The 17,810-nt window shown below is 49.1% G+C and overlaps 1 protein-coding gene across 1 annotated transcript; it reads right to left on the bottom strand.

Annotated features, from left to right (window-relative positions):
• Positions 1-1,601: 1,601 nt before the first annotated feature.
• LOC122946737 (UDP-galactose translocator-like) lies at positions 1,602-16,737 on the bottom strand. The gene is made up of 5 exons (XM_044306523.1): positions 16,556-16,737; positions 14,866-15,051; positions 11,331-11,482; positions 7,630-8,297; positions 1,602-1,727 (listed from the first exon to the last, which is right to left on the bottom strand). Exons 1-5 carry the CDS (start codon positions 16,656-16,658, stop codon positions 1,700-1,702), a joined length of 1,137 nt encoding a protein of 378 aa, XP_044162458.1. The 5' UTR covers positions 16,659-16,737; the 3' UTR covers positions 1,602-1,699.
• Positions 16,738-17,810: the final 1,073 nt, after the last annotated feature.

Raw genomic sequence — 17,810 nt, 5'->3', positions numbered from 1 at the left:
CAGCGCTGAAAACCTGAGCAATTGTCTCGTTTGTTCTTGTTCCATCATTTCCATTCTGTTTATTTCTTTGCAGAGTTGCCCACTTCATATGATCCTAGAAGAACACACGTCACTTCTGAAGAGGCACAACCACTTGTCCTTCCATGTGATCTTGGTGGATCAGATGATCTTCTGCTACAAGCTATGTTGGCAGCTGGATTGCCCACAATGTCTGGTGGTGTTTTGGTTCTTCCAGTCGCACCTCACAATGTGACGTTCTCGAAAGACGTTGAAAGTCCTGTCCTAAGGATGTTTCTGGCACATGAAACCATCTTAGATCCTACCATATTTTCTCCACTATCTGTGGCGGATCCGAAGAGGAGGAATTCATTGGAAGAAATCCATATGGGCAGCCATGATGAAACCAGTGATGGAGAGGAGGATGAGTATGATCCATTCAAGTGGTTTGAAGGAACCAACTCAGAAAGTCCTGATGAGGAGGCCGAGAAGGTTGATGATGAAGGGCAAAGTGAACAGGAGGACCATGAAGTTAGTGATGAGGACTTTGAGGATGGACACAGCGAAGGAATTGGAAATGAAGACGATGAGGTCTACGATGATGGACGGGGAGAAGATGCTGATGACGAAAGGACGAATAATGATTCCAATGAAGAAAGTCCAGAAAGGAAGCCTAACGATCTATCGGCACAGTTTCATGAAGACATAGGACGAGAAGAGGAAGCTGATGATGAGCAGATGAGTGATGAAGGATTGAGTGAAGATGATAAGAGTACTGGTGATATAATGAAGACTGGAGGACTAAGTGAAGTGGCCAGTTCTGACCAACATGAGGAGGATGACTCTGCTGGTGCTCAGACATGGAAGTTCTGCATTGATGGATTATGCTCTTCAGGAGCATATGGTGATGAGATTGGACGATCAACTGCTTCAATTGTAACAGGTAAAACCATCTTCTCAGCTTTGGATTCTCCTGATGAAATGTTTAGTTTTGTCCCAAGCTCCAGAGCTGTCACTCCAGACCATCGTACCACACTGGACAGGCAGGGCACCTTCCGGCAAATGATTGAGCCTGAAGATGAGGAACTGAAGAAAGTCTATGAAGAACTGTGGCAAGATCTGCATGCAAGGGCAACTCTGTTCAGGAAAATCATACGTCGTGATGGTCTCCACATCAGCCATCTCTGAGCCCCCATTCCCCATTAAAGAAATGGATAAAATGATACAATCTGGTGGCGTCTGTTAGGTTCTAGAGTCCGTCTTGTTTGTTTCATATCCTGAGTCTATGTGACTTCTGCTTCCTGAAACAAGTCGGTGCAGCATGTAGAGGCAGTCTGCTGTACAGCCGCGAGAACATCATCTTCAATAAGTGAGGGGGGCCACACATGGAAAATACAACAAGCGGGTGCTAAGAAATCTGAGCCAGCACTGAGGAGGATCTGGAGGGGTATGTAGTCCCGCTGATACTGTGTGCAGTCCCTGCTATGGTGCTAGTCAGTAATATTATCTCTTTTTGTGTCGAAGCCACCGTCCTGGTTGGTGGCTTTTGTTCCCAGTGCTCCTGGATGTCCACCATGCCCTGGAGTGTATACGCTTAGTAGAAGTCCACATGAAGGTACCGTTAATAGCGGGGTAAGTCTAACGGATCCTTATGTAAAATAATATACAGTAAAGGTGCAGCCCGGTCCCGGTCACTTCGCTCTCACGAGCCTTTTTGTTTGGAAACGATCCTGGAAAACAAAAGGGGTAATTAGCACAGTCACCTAAGGTTTAATTTTTGGGGCACTTTATGGATCAGACCACTGCATGTAGCAGTGAATACAAGATGGCTGTGCTGTATGAGGGTGGGTCATAGCTGCGAAACGTTCCCCTCTGCAAGGTCTGGTGTGACTGTCCAGCACCGGACACCTAAATGTCCAAAGTTCTGTGCAGGGTAATGTCAGGGTAATATATCTGCATATGGGTGGCATTCTGATACAGAGCTCCAAATACCCAGCCATAGATATAGTGTTAAATGCTGAGATTCTGCCACCACTAGGGGGAGCTTACTGTATACATTTAAAGGGCATCTGTCAGCAGTTTTGTCCCTATGACACTGGCAGACCTGTTACATGTACACTTGGCAGCTGTGTTGGTCCCATGTTCATATGTGCCCGCATTGCTGCAAAAAGTGATGTTTTAATATATGCAAATGAGCCTCTAGGAGCAATGGGGGCGTTACCATTACACCTAGAGGCTCTGCTCTCTCTCTGTAACTATTATGCCCTCTGCACTTTGATTGACAGGGCCAGGCAGGGTAAACGTGATCACACCTGGCCCTGTCAATCAAAGTAGAGGGGGCGTGGAAAGTTGCAGAGAGAGCAGAGCCTCTAGGTGTAACGGTAACGCCCCCGTTGCTCCTAGAGGCTCATTTGCATATATATAACACATCATTTTTCTCAGCAATGCGGGCACATATGAACATGGGACCAACACAGATGTCTTCAGCCGCCGAGCGCACATGTAGGTCCCACTGAGGCTACTCTGCCCCCTGTAGGCCGCGATCCATCACTGATCCACAAAGCCCACGTCTTGTCGTACAGACTGATAAAACGTGTTCATTTAGGGTTGAGGCCTCCAACCTGGGGCTCTCCAGCTCTTTCAAACCTACAACTCTCAACATACCTTGACTGCCGGTTTTTCCAGGTTTATATAAAAGGGGGTTTCTATCAGCGGACCGTGTAAATCCGGTGTTTCTAGGGTGCAGACCTCATTTAATAAACCCTGCCCATAGCAACCAATCGCAGCGCAGCTTTCATTTTGCCAGAACTTAAAGCTGAGCTGCGATTGGTTGCCAGGGGTTACGAGACCAGTCTTGGACAGTAGTGATAAATGGGGATCGGAGTACTTCACGCTGGAGGTACAGTCAGCCGCCATCTTGATGTCTCGCACGCACGCACTGCACTCACCAGGGATGTGTTCACACACGGGGGGCAGATTTACTAAGACTGGTGTTTTATAAAAGTCCGATGGCGGAAGATGTGGCGAGTTTATTAAGGGGGTGCACGCCTTTTAATAAATTTGGCGCGACTTTGTCCTGTCCAGGCTGCACAAATGTGTGATATGTGAGCGCACCGCTATACTGTACCCGGGTCACCTGTGCAGGGGCCTGTCCACGACACTGGATTCTTCTTCAGTTTTTGCAGCCACGGCCCAGCGTCTGTCGTTGAGACCCCCCCCCCCCCCCCCCCCCCCCCCTAAAGTGATAGAGGAGGGATGATGCTCCTAATAAGGTGTTGTTTTTTTAATTTTATTACTCCGATGCATCCAAAATTAGAAAGAAAAGATGCAACTTTGGAAATAAGGTGAAGTATACAGCTCCTACGCAGAGCTATGTGTCTCCATGGTTACAGATGACAAACACTGTGTAGTGACATCCTGCCTCCTCATCTACTATCTGAAGAGTAGGAGGCAAGAGGTAACGCGTGACTGCGCAGGGTTTGCTTGTAGTTCTACTCTACTGTACTCACAGCAGCATAGGTCACCATGGAGACACACAGCTCTGTGTAGGAGCTGTATACACAAAATGGTAGAGTTCAGTTACAATTAAAAGGTCACTAAGGCCTCTTTCAGACGGGCGAGATTTCCACGCGGGTGCAATGCGTGAGTTGAACGCATTGCACCCGCACTGAATCCGGACCCATTAATTTCTATAGGGCTGACGAGCGGTGATTTTCACGCATCACTTGTGCGTTGCGTGAAAATCGCAGCATGCTCCTCTTTGTGCGTTTTCCACGCAACGCAGGCCCCATAGAAGTGAATGGGGCTGCGTGAAAATCGCAAGCAAGTGCGGATGCGGTGCGATTTTCACGCACGGTTGCTAGGAGACGATCGGGATATGGACCCGATCATTAATATTTTCCCTTGTAACATGGTTATAAGGTAAAATAATATCATTCTTAATACAGAATGCTTAGTACAATAGGGCTGGAGGGGTTAAAAAAAAAAAAAATATATATATATATAATTTAACTGAATAACACACCTTAATCCACATGTTTGCGCAGCCCGATTCTCTTCTGTCTTCATCTTTGCTGTGCAGTAGGAATAGGACCTTTGATGACGTCACTACGCTCACTCATCACATGGTCCGTTCCATGATCCATCACCATGGTAAAAAAAGATCATGTGACTGACCATGTGATGAGCGCAGTGACATCATCAAAGGTCCTATTCCTCAAAGAAGACGACAGAAGAGAAGCAGGGCTGCATGAATAAGTGGATTAAGGCGCGTTAAATATTTTTTTAACCCCTCCAGTGCTATTGTACTATGCATTCTGTATTCAGAATGCTATTATTTTCCCTTATAATCTACAGAACACCGATCCCAAGCCCGAACTTCTGTGAAGAAGTTCGGGTACCAAACATGCCGATTTTTCTCACGCGCGTGCAAAACGCATTACAATGTTTTGCACTCGTGCGGGAAAATCGCACCACAGAGGACGAGGACGTTGCAGAGAGAGCAGAGCCTCTAGGTGTAATGGTAACGCCCCCTTTGCTCCTAGAGGTTTATTTGCATATATTACAACATCATTTTTCTCAGCAGTGCGGGCACATATGAACAGAGGCCGAGCGCACATGTAACAGGTCAGCCAGTGTCATAGGTACAAAACTGCTGACAGATGCCCTTTTAGGCTGGCCTATGCAAAGGCAATTATTGGGAGTGAACCAAGCATCCCTAATAATGGCCTGATCGTGATTGGAAGTGATTGCTGCATTTACATGGGTCAATTATCGGGAAGGAACATTCGTACGTTCATCCCTGATAATTGCCCCAAGAGGACTCTGAATATGGATGATGATGGTGCCTGTAGTATTTGCTGTATTCTGTGCCTGGAAAAAAGAACAACTACTACCACCAATATGGAACGGACCTTGTAAAAAATATCTTTTACAAAGCTCATTTGCTAGTATTACTGCACCAGCATTAAAGGGGTATTCCGGTTGTTTGAAGTCCTCTATCCACAGGATATGGGATAACTATTAGATCAGTGGGGGTCCTACTGCTGGGACCCCCCACCGATCACGGGAGGACTGTACCCCCACTGAAATCAACAGAGTGGCCAGTCACACCTGTACTCTAGAATATGCCCCCAATGTCTCATAGGTGCGGGTCCCAAATCTATCTTTAGAACAGAGCCAGCAAAGTGAAGGAGGGTGCATGTGCAGCCACCATCTTTTGATTCATATTCAAGAGCCCAAAATAGCTGACCGGTGCGCTTGGCAGTCCCACTTAAATGAACAGAAAGCGCAGCCACGACTCCATTCACTTCTATAGGGCTGACGGACATAACTGAGCCAGCACTCGGCTATCTCCACCACTCACATAGGAATCAATGGAGGGCTGCCGCAAATGCGTGGTGCGGCCTCCTTTACATCATGGGCTCTGTTCTATAGAGAGTGCAGGTCCCAGAGTTGGGGCCACACCTCTCAGACATTAGGGGGTATATCACTAGGATATGCCCCCAATGTCTGAGGCGAGACAACCCCTTTGACTCTTACAATCCTGCCGCCTATGGGCAGTAGTTTTTTCTGCAGGATTAGTATTACATTCCCCGCCATATGGGTGACCTGTCTATTATGTCTTATGAACAGGAATGGCTCCTGCCACAGACCCACAGGCGGTTCGGAGGTAAGGCTCTGCCCTCATCTGGTTATGGGAACACATTTGCCATATGCTCTAAGGAAGCTTCCTGCGCAGACGCTGAACACATCCATAGGCCCCACAGAGGGCAGGAGTGGGATGCACCAGCATAGAGTGGGCCACCTACACCATGCGCGACACTCCGCCTATGGGACATGCAGCAGTCTAACAGACAGACGCCCGGAGGTGGGGGTCACGTTAGTCAGCGGTGTCAGGATTAATGAGCACAAACCATAAAGAATAAATAGAAATGATTTTATTTTACAGAAGAACAAGTAATGTTTAGTGCAAGAAGGAAACAATAACATGCAGAAGAAGCCATGGTAGCGGGGACTGTCACCGAGGGGGGTACGGGGTGCTCGTCACATTATCTGCAGGGTTAGGGAAGGCAAAGTATAGGAAAACCAACTCACCAGTCAGAGCCCCCACCCACCATTATAACAACCCCTCATAGTGCCCCCATATAAAATAATCTAATAAATACTCCCAGAATCAAATGTGCACAGGTCATCGGGCAGGTGAAGACCGGTCGGCTACAGAGACCACCTGAGACGGACCCCCAGGCAGTGCAGTAGATACTAAACAGGTTTATCCCTGGTCCCTCCAGAGATAAGTGGTGCCAGGTATCCCCAGCACCACTTACTATCGCCAAAGCTGCAAATAAGTCATTACCGCTCGTCATTTCTATGGAAGGTGGGAGATGAGCAGCTGCCAGTCCCACCAGGGCCCCAAATACACTGTCCATGGTCTGTGTCTGATATTGACTTGATTTGGGTTTAGCTGCAATTCCACACCCAGCCTACAGACAAGAGGGGGGGCGCTGTTTTTCAAACCTTTATAGGTAGTTTATAGATGCCCCGACTTCTGGAGGGCACCTGCCGCATGATCTGTGCGCTTACATTTAAATGATCTCCCTTCGGCATAAAAAAATAATAAAAAAAATTAAAATATATTTACAAGTGACATTGCGAGAGTCGGAACCTGCTCAGAACCAGGCTCGCGCCATGACATCACATTCACACACAACGGGTAACGCCCGCAATTGCTCCGTATAATACCAGCAGTGTCTGCAGGATCCATACATCCTATATACTGTCAGGCTGGTTGTGGTCTCACTCGCTGTACGCAGCACAGGTTTCACACAATCGTACGGTCTGCGACGGCCACATTTCCCTTCTGGACCATGGCTTGCTGCATCATGGTGACCCGTGCTGCTGTGAGTACAGTACAGCAGAACAACAATTAGGCTGGGACTCACAGCAGCATAGGTCTCTGATGTAGCAAGTTCAGCTGGGAAATGCAGCTGTCAGACAGACTATATATGCTGTTTTGCAGGAGAAGATAGATGGCCTTCCTCCATTGCACACGAGCTTCTGCTACCACCCTGGGGTGCAGAAGCTCCTGTCAGCATGGATGCCATCCCTGTGCACTCATCAGTACAGAAGGTGACAGCACCCATATGCAGATGGCGGGGTGGCACATATACTGTTTAGTGGACAAAATACAGAGATTTTTGAGGTAACGGGAACAAGTGAGAGATTAATTAACAGAACGGACTCCCCAAAAAAACCATGAGGCACCTGTAGTAACATGTACGGACGCATTCACAAACATGAGACTCATACTTCACACACACGCAACGCACCAATACAAAGAGGTATACGGCAACGTGCACACCGGGAAGAGAGGGCTGACGGACCTGGTTGTAGTGTGTGAGCACATGGGTTAGTTCTCGGAGCAGTAGGTTAATGCCAGCAGGGGGCAGAAGTGGTTACTGCTGGAAAAAGGAAAAAAAAAAAAGATGGAAGTAAAACACTGTGACCTCCCCTCCGAGAGACTGCACGTGACATCAGCCCCAGACCGGTCTCCATTCGGGTGCTGCCGCTTACACCTAACGTCAAGAAAACAGGGTGAGAAGTAGACAGGTCCTTCAATTGGTGAGCACTGACTTTGGCAGGAATGGCTCCTTGTGTGGTGGAGTCTGGCTGATGTTGGACAGGGCTGGGTCAGGTGTCCGGGGGAGGCTGTATAAGTACACAGCACCTATGACCAGTCCAGCACCCAGTGCAAACGGAAGGTCCACGTGGAATCCAAAGAGGTGAACAGAGGCGGCTGTGGACACCACGATGGACAGCGACGTGGCGAAGCCTTTCAGGATGTTGTCTGCGTATTTGACCACCACGGCCACCAGGAGGCCGCCGAAGGCCTGGTTGAAGATGACGCACCACACCAGAGGAGTGTAGCCATAGAAGAAGCCCTGCTCGGCCACCGCTGCTCCATCTTGTTGCCACATGGCCAGGAGCCCCAAGACCGTGCCAAAGATGCCAAGCTGAATGTTGCGTAGCCAAACTGAGCCGGAGCTGCCCTTCAGGATGCGCTCAAAGTACACGCCAGCAAAGCCGGAGGAAAGACAGGACACGCCCACCGCGATCAGGCCCACGATGTAGTTCTGACCGCTCGCTCCCACGCTCTCCTTCCCACCAGACTGCTCAGACTGGACGATGGCCACGCCGATGAAGAGGATGACGAGGGAGCCCCACTGCAGACGGGACAGGCTTTTCCTCAGGAGGAGAACGGAGAACAGCGCGGTGGTCAGGATCTTCAGCTGATACGTGACCTGCAACAGCAGAGGAGGAGACGTCAGGGCAGTCATGGTAAGAAAGCTCCGTCACTGAACATTCCTACAACCTCCTGACACACCTTGTGTGTTTGCTGTCAGTGAATGAGAACATTCGGAGGCAGTAAACCTGCACATAGCCAGTCCTGCTCTCTGCTGAGAACTACATCTAACCGTATCCGGTGTAGACAACGCTCTGCGAGCTGCACAGATCCCCCTCTGCTGGTTTGGTACAGTGTGTCAGTCTGGAGTCGCACAGCATTATCTGGACTGAACACAATTATATCCACATCTCAGCTAGGACTACATATGTACAGATTACTGCCTCTGATTGCGGATGAGTTGTCATTCACTGACAGCTAACAAAGATCTTGAAGCTGTTGGAGAACTGAAACAATGTCTAATAGCAAACAGTATAACTTTTTTTTTTTTTTATATACAGAGATTAGGCTTAAAGGGGTTGTGCAGTGATTTATACTGGTGACCTATCAATATCGGAACGGTGGGGGTCCGACGCCCACCACCGAGCAGCTGTCTGAGGAGGAGCTCCATGCGAAAGAAGTTTCCGTGCAGTGTAATAACAAGTACTTGCTCCATTCAAGTGAATACTTGTAATTGCACTTTGCCACTAAGCCGTTTCGCGCCTAAGGAAGCGTTGAGGTGCGAAACTGCTGTCGCCACGAGCTACCAGCCTGCGCTGTGTGTTTGTCCGCCCCATGCCTACATCGCTGACTGTACATGACATTTGGAATACAGCATATCCTCTTTTCGGCGAGTGCCGCCTAGTCGTCGTCTCTTCTTTGTTGTACATTTGAAAGACTTAGAGGCAGAAGCACCGCCTGGAGAAATAGACCTATAGCTGGTATGAAGAGGGAAAGAAGTCGTGCCACCCCCTCCGTGCTTGAAATTTTTTTTTTGTTACTTGTGTATGACTTTCTGATCACTTTTTATTGGGAGTTGAAGCGGCCATTTAGATTTTTCTTTCCATTACAGCGTTTACTGTACAGGATAAATATATTTATATTTTAATATTTTGGGATGTAGCGGTGCCCATGATATTTTTTTTTTTAATATGGAGAAATTAAAATTTTATTTTATGTTTTATATTTTTAGAAAGTTTTTAAATTAGGTATTAGGCTCACCTCTCGGTGCACCAGAAGTTCTCCACTCCGTACTTAGAGATGCTCTTCCTGTTACCTTGATTGACATCACGCCTGCGCCATAGTCAGCACAGTGCATCTGCAGATCACATCATCCTCCACCCAGAAGAGGGGGGCATTCAGCTTTGTTTGGGTGGAGGATGATATCATCAATGCCGCAGCAATCATCTACGCTGCTGAAGAAGCAGTGGCAGATGTACTGCGCATGCGCTGATGGTGCAGACTACAGGGATAGGCGGAATATCTGTCCCTTGTCAAACAAGGCGAAGAGGGGAGTGGCTCTAAAGAGAACTTGTCCCCTCTCCGGACATATCTGCATTCCCCTATGTAATACCAGCATCTATTCTTATGACTCTATGATGTGCCATTCCTTTATTATGCCTTCTAGAAATGATGAATTGCTGTCAGTTTGCTATGAAGGTCCAGCTGGGTGTTACCAGTTGAAGGTGGGTCCCTGCACAGTCTGACATTATCCAATCAATGCTGCCAGTGGCGACTGGTAACACCTATCTGGACAGTCATTGAAAAAGGCTGGCAATTCATCCACAACTTCTTGCAGGAATAACAGAGGAACAGCACAACATCAAGTGATAAGAATAGATGTCAGGAGAGCCGAGGGGTCCTCTTTAATTTATACAAACTCAGAAAACTTTATTTAAAGGGAACCTGTCACCCAAATGGCCCTGTTGAGCTAATCACGTGGGGGTCGGTCATTATAGGAGTTGGATAACACTTTTAAGGGAGAAACGACGGGAACAATAGAGCTACCTAAAACTTTACACTTTGTAGGTTAGAAAGTGAGGACAGAAGCCCAGAACGGTCACATTTCCATAATGATATGCTCAGCAGGACCTAGAAAATTGTGTGGAACCCCGCACCGAGGCACCAGAGAGTCACCGGTGGCTCTCCCAGCAGAAGAAGGGACTGGAGGCGAACTGGAAACCATTATACGTGGACTGCTTAACTGGTCTTGGTAATAAATCAATAAAGCTTTCCGAGCACAGAAAACCTTTTCACGTGTGTTTCATTCCTGGAGGACGACTCCACCCAGGCATCTACATCAATGAGAGGGCGGAGGTGAGGGACGTGTCCAGGTGTGGAGAGTAGTTGTGCCCCAGCAGCCACCATCTTATATTATAATTTCCTGCCACCCGGGGAACATCTAGTAACAAAGGAGTCAATGTACCCAAATATGGCCCAGACAGGGTCCGAAGGTGCTGCCGACTGTCAAAAGGAGTACGAGCAGACAGAAGAGTCAGCCAAACTTGTAATTTATACATTTATATCTCTGCTCTTTCTGAACTTCAGATGGCCTGTGTGTATACAGAGAATGCTATCAATCACTGAGAACACTTCCCCCGTGTACAGTGAAGTCAGAAATAGCAGAGATATAAATTTATAAATTACAGGTTTTATTGTATCTATTCCCAAAAAACTCTGCTCAGCTCCTTCTGCTCTATAACAGGCTGTCTGCAATGAATTTCATAGTGACGGGTTCCCTTTAACACCTGCTGCCCTTGAATGGGTATTAGAGGTTTAAGGGTTATTCCTACTGGACATTTCTGGCACAGACACAGGATAGGCACATCTGAGATCCACTGCTGTGGGACTTCTGAAAATATGCGCTCGGCTTTTTTATTTTAAAGAACCTTAGGGGGAATGAAGAAGGACGAGTGGGTGCAGCAGGGCCCTGCTCTTCAAACAGAAGAGGTTCCCAGATGTGGGATCTGCACCTATCAGTCACTGATGCAGTAGGTGGGAGTACCCCTTTAAGACGGTGCCTCAGGAATGTATTCACAAGGGGCTCAGCCTCCAATCAGCTCTCTGACGGCGACATCGAGGGTGTGTGAGAAGGCGCCAGCTGCAGTCTTACCTGGAAGGTGGCTGCTGGCAGATTAGATATGGCCACGTACTGGAGGTTATTCTGCAAGGTGTAGATGAGGGAGGGCACTGCCAGCTTCAGGGTGTCCATGTACTGGATAATGACCGCGTCATACAGGAACACAGCCAGCTCCTTCACATTACCTGCAAACACGGAGAGCACATGTCATATACACGTGTACACAGCCTGCACTGGTGCCATCATAGGTGGAAATAGGACGGGGGTCTTAGTGGCCCCTGCTCTGCTGTCAGCGTTATCATAGGGATCCACATCAAGCTGTGCACACAGGCGTCATCCACCCATACCGCCTACTATACAGCACACCACAGGTTAAATATTATCTCCCGATTAATCATTACAGGGCGAGCTCTCCTTTCTTTTGTATTTTGGCCCTCTGCTTCCTGTCAATGAACTGCAGCATCCACATTTACATTCAGGGTTCCAAAACCCATCCAGTGGGGAGCCTCATGCATCCCGCAGAGCTGGGTCAGGTTTTAGCAGTAATGACCCATCCCAAGAACAGGTCGGCAGGGGTCCAAGACAGGGGCCCCCGATCAGCCGATTGTGGGGGGCATCGGACTCTCACTGATCTGCTTCTGGTGACCTGATCTAGGGATAGGCCATCAACTGGTAAATCCTGGAGAACCCCTTTAAAGGGATTCTGCACTTTGTTTAAACTGATTATCTATCTTCTGGATCGGCGGGGGTCAAGGGAACGGAGCTTATCCGCGCCCAGGCCAGTGATACTAGTCGTGACGTCACTGGGCCTGCGGTAAACAGTGAGAAGGCCGCGGCGCTGCTGCCTTCTCAAACAGCTGATCGGCAGGGGTCCCGGGTGTCTGACCCCCGCCGATCAGATGCTGATGATCTATCCAGAGGATAGATCATCAGTTTAAACAAAGTGCAGAACCCCTTTAAGCCTTTGGATGTAAACTATGAATCTTCCCATTCACTATCAGCAAGCAGAGATCTTGAAAACTGTGAAGAATTTAAACAAAGTATATTAGATTGATTTGAAGAAAGGCGACCTTCACACAGGGACTGAAGACACCTTCAATAGCTTGCTGAAAGTGTGTACGTGTTCTCGACTCGAAGTGAGGAGAAAACCGCCGCCAGACAACCCCTGGATTAGGCAGGAAAATTCCGTTTGCCCTATTCTTCCCTCCCTTGACATAATCTGTTGGGGGAGGATGGGGAGCTCTTCAAACACATTAGACCGAAACCCACCGCTCTCAGCTGACAATACAAAAGAATAAAATCCCGCCAAGACAGCCCGGCATAGAGTCCTGTAAGTGCCCAGAGCGTGCGGCACCCGACGCCACCCGCAGGAGAAGCTACGGAGACGGTCATGGATATCAGGCTTCTCTGCAGACGTGCAGGAGATAGGCGGGTGCATTCAGGACAGCCATAACTGCCCCCCTATATCTAGTAAATAAAGCAGAGCCGGCCCTGAGGGGTTCAGCCCCAACATGGACACATCATCGATATGTGCTTCTGGCTTAGGAGACGCCAACCCCGGTGCTCCTAACCTGTGCCCCATTTTTTAGGCTACTTTCACACTTGCGGCAGAGGAATCCGTCACCGGAACTGCCTGCCAGATCCGTCAAAAAAAATGCCGGCATTCTGGCAAGTGTTCATTTTTTGGGGGGCCTGAGATAAAACTGCATGCTGCGGTATTATCTCCTTCCTGATGAGTCAAAAAGACTGAACTGAAGACATCCTGATGCATCCTGAACAGATTACTCTCCATTCAGAATGCATGGGGATATGCCTGATCAGTTCTTTTCCGGTATAGAGCCCCTAGGATGGAACTGTATGCCGGAAAAGAAAACCGCTAGTGTGAAAGTACCCTAATAAATCCACTGTCCCGTTCCCTCCACTTTGGCTCCAATGGCACCTGACAGACGTGTGCCATTCAAGCACATATGATTCCTGAGGCCTGTGATTGGCTGCAAGAGTCAGGGGACCAATCCATCTCCAGTCCTACAGGGGACCAGAAATGGACACGCCAGGACCTCAGTCTTTAACGTTCCTGTACAGGTCAGGAGCATTGGGGTGGTCAGCTCCTCAGCCCATGGAGCCTGGGTACACGATGCGCTCCACTTCCTGTTCTGACATGGCAAATCATTGGCTGAGGCGGGCCACCGCTGAAGCCAGTGTTTGGCCGAGGAGCACTCCCTGACGTGTCGGAACAGGAGCGGAGCCGAGACCCTGGGAACAGTAGCGGTGGAGGATCCTTGAGGTAGGAATGAGCTTTGTTTTTGTTTAGTTTTTTAAGGCAGGATCAACTCTATTAAAAACCTATGTCTGGTGGGGTTAATCCTGCTGAACATAGCTTTGTTAGATCATTTATGAGGAATTCAACTTGTAATTATGCAAGAAGCACCAAAGGGGCGGCCTGTGCTTCTTGGTGCCCCTTAGTACCTCTGCTGTGTAGCAATTGCTATGCCCTGGCATCTCACCTGGGCCAGTAATCCTGCGTCTGCACCGTAGATTTACACTAACAGCGCTTGCGCAGTACAGCTGCTTCTCCGGCAGCACAGGTGACTACTGTGCATGCATCCATGGAGTCATCGTCTAGCCGGAAGAGGAGATGATCAGCTTCACTAGGAGAAGACATGGAGGATCATGACCTCCACTGAGCATCTCCTCTTCTGGCTAGAGGATGACATCATCGACGCATGCACAGTAGTCACCTGCGCTGATGGAGAAGCAGATGTACTGCGTAGTGTAAATTTACGGTGCAGATGAGATGCCATGCCCTGCCAATCATGGGAAGGGGGAAGCTAAGGTGTATTGAGGGGCTCAGGCCCACCTCTTGAAGTTTAATTCCTCATGAAGGGTCTAACGGACTTATGTAACAAAGGTACGCTGTTTCTCAGCAGGATCAACTCTATCAGGCAGTATACCCGATTCAATAGGGTTGATCCTGCTGACACATGCCCTTTAAAGCATTTGCAGCCCATTGAAAAACCTTTTCCCCCAGATAGAATATTCCTTTAAGGCCTCATGCACACGACCGTTGTTTCATTCCGTGTCCGTTGTTCCGTTTTTTTGTGATTTTCTGCGGACCCATTGACTTTCAATGGGTCCGTTGAAAACTCGGCTAATGCACCGTTTGCCATCCGCGTCCGTGATCCGTGGTTCCAGTCCGTCAAAAAAAATATAACCTGTCCTATTTTTTAACGGAAAACAGTTTGCGGACCCATTCAAGTCAATGGGTCCGTGAAAAAACGCGGAGGCATGCAAGATTGTCATCTGCGTATCCACGTCCGTTTTTTTCCTATCATTTGCATAGCAAACTTGACAGACTTTTTTTTTTACTTTCCTTCATGTCTGGTGATCCTCCAAAAATAAAGGAAGACACACGGAAACAACGGAACCCCATTTTGCGGAACAGAACACAACAACGGTCGTGTGCATGAGGCCTAAGGCTCGTGTCTGTAAAAGGGAAGAACAGGGGGAGTGGTTTACCGAAACTCCACCAATGAGAGCGCTTGGCATCAGCCCAATACCAGGTACCTACCTCTCTTCTGGGCCAGCATAAGCAGCAGGCAGGTAATGCCCTTGAGAACCTCTGCCATGACCACGGCGGTGGTGGAGAAGAAGCGGTCCCCGGGTAAGGTACGGGCATATCGAATGCTGAGGATGAGGGATGCGTTCTGGACGACCAGCACGGCCAAACTGAGATACTTGAGGCGCCGATTGACCCCTGCGGGAGAGAAAGGGCAGAGGTTACACGCGATCCAGTTATGTGATGGGAAGAGCCGGGACCCTCTACCCTCCAGCAACAGACTGGTTGCTATGGACGTGCAACCAGTCTGTCCGAACCAGATATAGGGGAGGGGGTAACTGTATGGTGGACAACTCACAGGACAGTCCCTACCAGTTATCAGGACGTCATTCAGACTGGAGACAAAACTTGCAGCCGTCCACAGATACCACCAATATTGGGGGAGCGTGAAGGGCTGTGACTCTGCCGCTGTCCCCTCCCTTTGTCTTTAGTGTGCTAATTCAGGTGCAGGATAAATGGAGCGGGGATAATGAAAGCGGCGAGCGCACACGCCCTGCCAAGGTATTCCAGTAGCTCCAGTCTGGATTAACATCTCATTGACGTCTGCACTGGTCACACCGGCCGTGCAATATACAAAGGTGCTCAGTGTCCGGGGGGGGGAGGCTTCGGATAACTAACACAAGCAGCATTCATACCAGCCGCACACAACACTACGAGACCACCCCGCACCCACGCAGTACCCCAGAGCACCCCTCATTACCTACCCAGCCCTGCACTTCCCTCTGCAACACTCAAGAGTGGCGATTTACTGCAAAGTGTGAAAAAAGACTTAAAAAAAAAAATTATAATAAAAGGAGGGGGACGTCACTAAGAGGCGTGCGCACCACCATTACTGCTCTCCGTTATCAGCCATTTCAAAGCGAATCGAGCAGACAGATCCCCCCCCTGCCGGGACACGGACCGATATCGGCTGCGGCACTATTATAAGCTCTGACGTGCGGCTTCCGTTACCCTAAAGACGTCGTCCAGCGCCCACCAAGACTTTAATCCCCCCCCCCCACACACAATCCGATGAATCCCCCCCCCCACACACAATCCGATGAATCCCCCCCCCCCCCCACACACAATCCGATGAATCCCCCCCCCCCCCCCCCCAGGACATAGGGCACTGGCTACACAGCGACTGTGGTTTAAACGCAGATAAATCGCACCGGTTTTTGTACGCAGGACCTGATGTCGCCGTGGAGACGTGACAGGGCCCCGCTGACCGCTGACCCCCTTGCGTACGGCTTATACCCACTGGAGCAGGGGTCCGGGGCTCTTCACGCCTCCTACTGAGATCAAGACGCCAGCCGTGGGACCCTCAAAGGCGACTCTTGTCGCCTAGCAGGAGATCGTGTCCCCCCGGAATCCCCCTTTAAACAGCCAATATACATATATACTACAACCCACAGCAGGAACATAACGAGCCGTGAACTACTACCCCCAACTTGAGACTATGAATGACCCCTCTAAGGCAGCACTGCTCATGACAAAGACATAGCAGGGACTACAAGTCCAAAGAACTTGGCGCATTATAGACAATGCTGGGAGTTGTAGTGCAGACATGGGTTGGAAAACCCTTCAAGGAAAAAAAAAAAAAAACACTGCCTTGTTGGACTACAAGTCTCAGCCTGCCCCCTGCTCCTCCGCAGACACTCACGGTCTCCTGCGCTCCTTCCTGGCGGGCTCCCGGGCTCGCTCATCTCAGACTGCAGCTGCTTCATGTCCCGCTCCTCGTCCACCACTCCTGCAGCCGCTGCCATATCTCCCGGCTCAGCCGCACTTCCGGGTCCGACGCTCCACGGCAGCACCGCCAGCTCACTTCCGAGCCAACGTCATCAGCCAGGCTTAGGGGGGGAACCTTGGTAACAGGAACCTTCCTCCGCGCAATGGTTTCCGCGTTACGTCATCACTTTAGACGCCAACGTTCACTGAGAGGCGGTGTTCTGTCAGAATACTGTACCTTATCAGAATGCTATACCCCCCCTCATACTATGGTAGCGGCCAAACTCCATATACAGGATACGGGCCTCCAGACGTCACGTGACATTCTCTTGTCACGTGACTCTGATTCGGCAGCGTGAATAGAAGGGTCGGAAGCTTGAGAGCAGGTGACGGAAGGCTGCTCATAACTAGGGGGAGAACTGTATGCAGAGGGGGGGCCATGTAATATTGTATGCAGAGGGGGGGCCATGTAATATTGTATGAAGAAGGGGGGGGCCATGTAATATTGTATGCAGAGGGGGGGGGGGCATATAATATTGTACGCAGAAGGGGGGGCCATATAATATTGTATGCAGAAGGGGGGGGCCATGTAATATTGTATGAAGAAGGGGGGGCCATGTAATATTGTATGCAGAAGGGGGGGGCCATATAATATTGTATGAAGAAGGGGGGGCCATATAATATTGTATGAAGAAGGGGGGGCCATATAATATTGTATGCAGAAGGGGGGCCATATAATATTGTATGAAGAAGGGGGGGCCATATAATATTGTATGAAGAAGGGGGGGCCATATAATATTGTATGCAGAAGGGGGGCCATATAATATTGTATGAAGAAGGGGGGGCCATATAATATTGTATGAAGAAGGGGGGGCCATATAATATTGTATGCAGAAGAGGGGGCCATATAATATTGTATGCAGAAGGGGGGGGCATGTAATATTCTATGCAGAAGGGGGGGGCCATGTAATATTGTATGCAGAAGGGGGGGCCATATAATATTGTATGAAGAAGGGGGGGCCATATAATATTGTATGAAGAAGGGGGGGCCATATAATATTGTATGAAGAAGGGGGGCCATATAATATTGTATGAAGAAGGGGGGGCCATATAATATTGTATGAAGAAGGGGGGGCCATATAATATTGTATGAAGAAGGGGGGGCCATATAATATTGTATGAAGAAGGGG

This window comes from Bufo gargarizans, chromosome 9 (assembly GCF_014858855.1).
Source record: "Bufo gargarizans isolate SCDJY-AF-19 chromosome 9, ASM1485885v1, whole genome shotgun sequence".
Lineage (NCBI taxonomy): Eukaryota > Metazoa > Chordata > Amphibia > Anura > Bufonidae > Bufo > Bufo gargarizans.
Note: the sequence above shows the minus strand (reverse complement) of the source record. Positions and strands in the feature narration are given on the sequence as shown.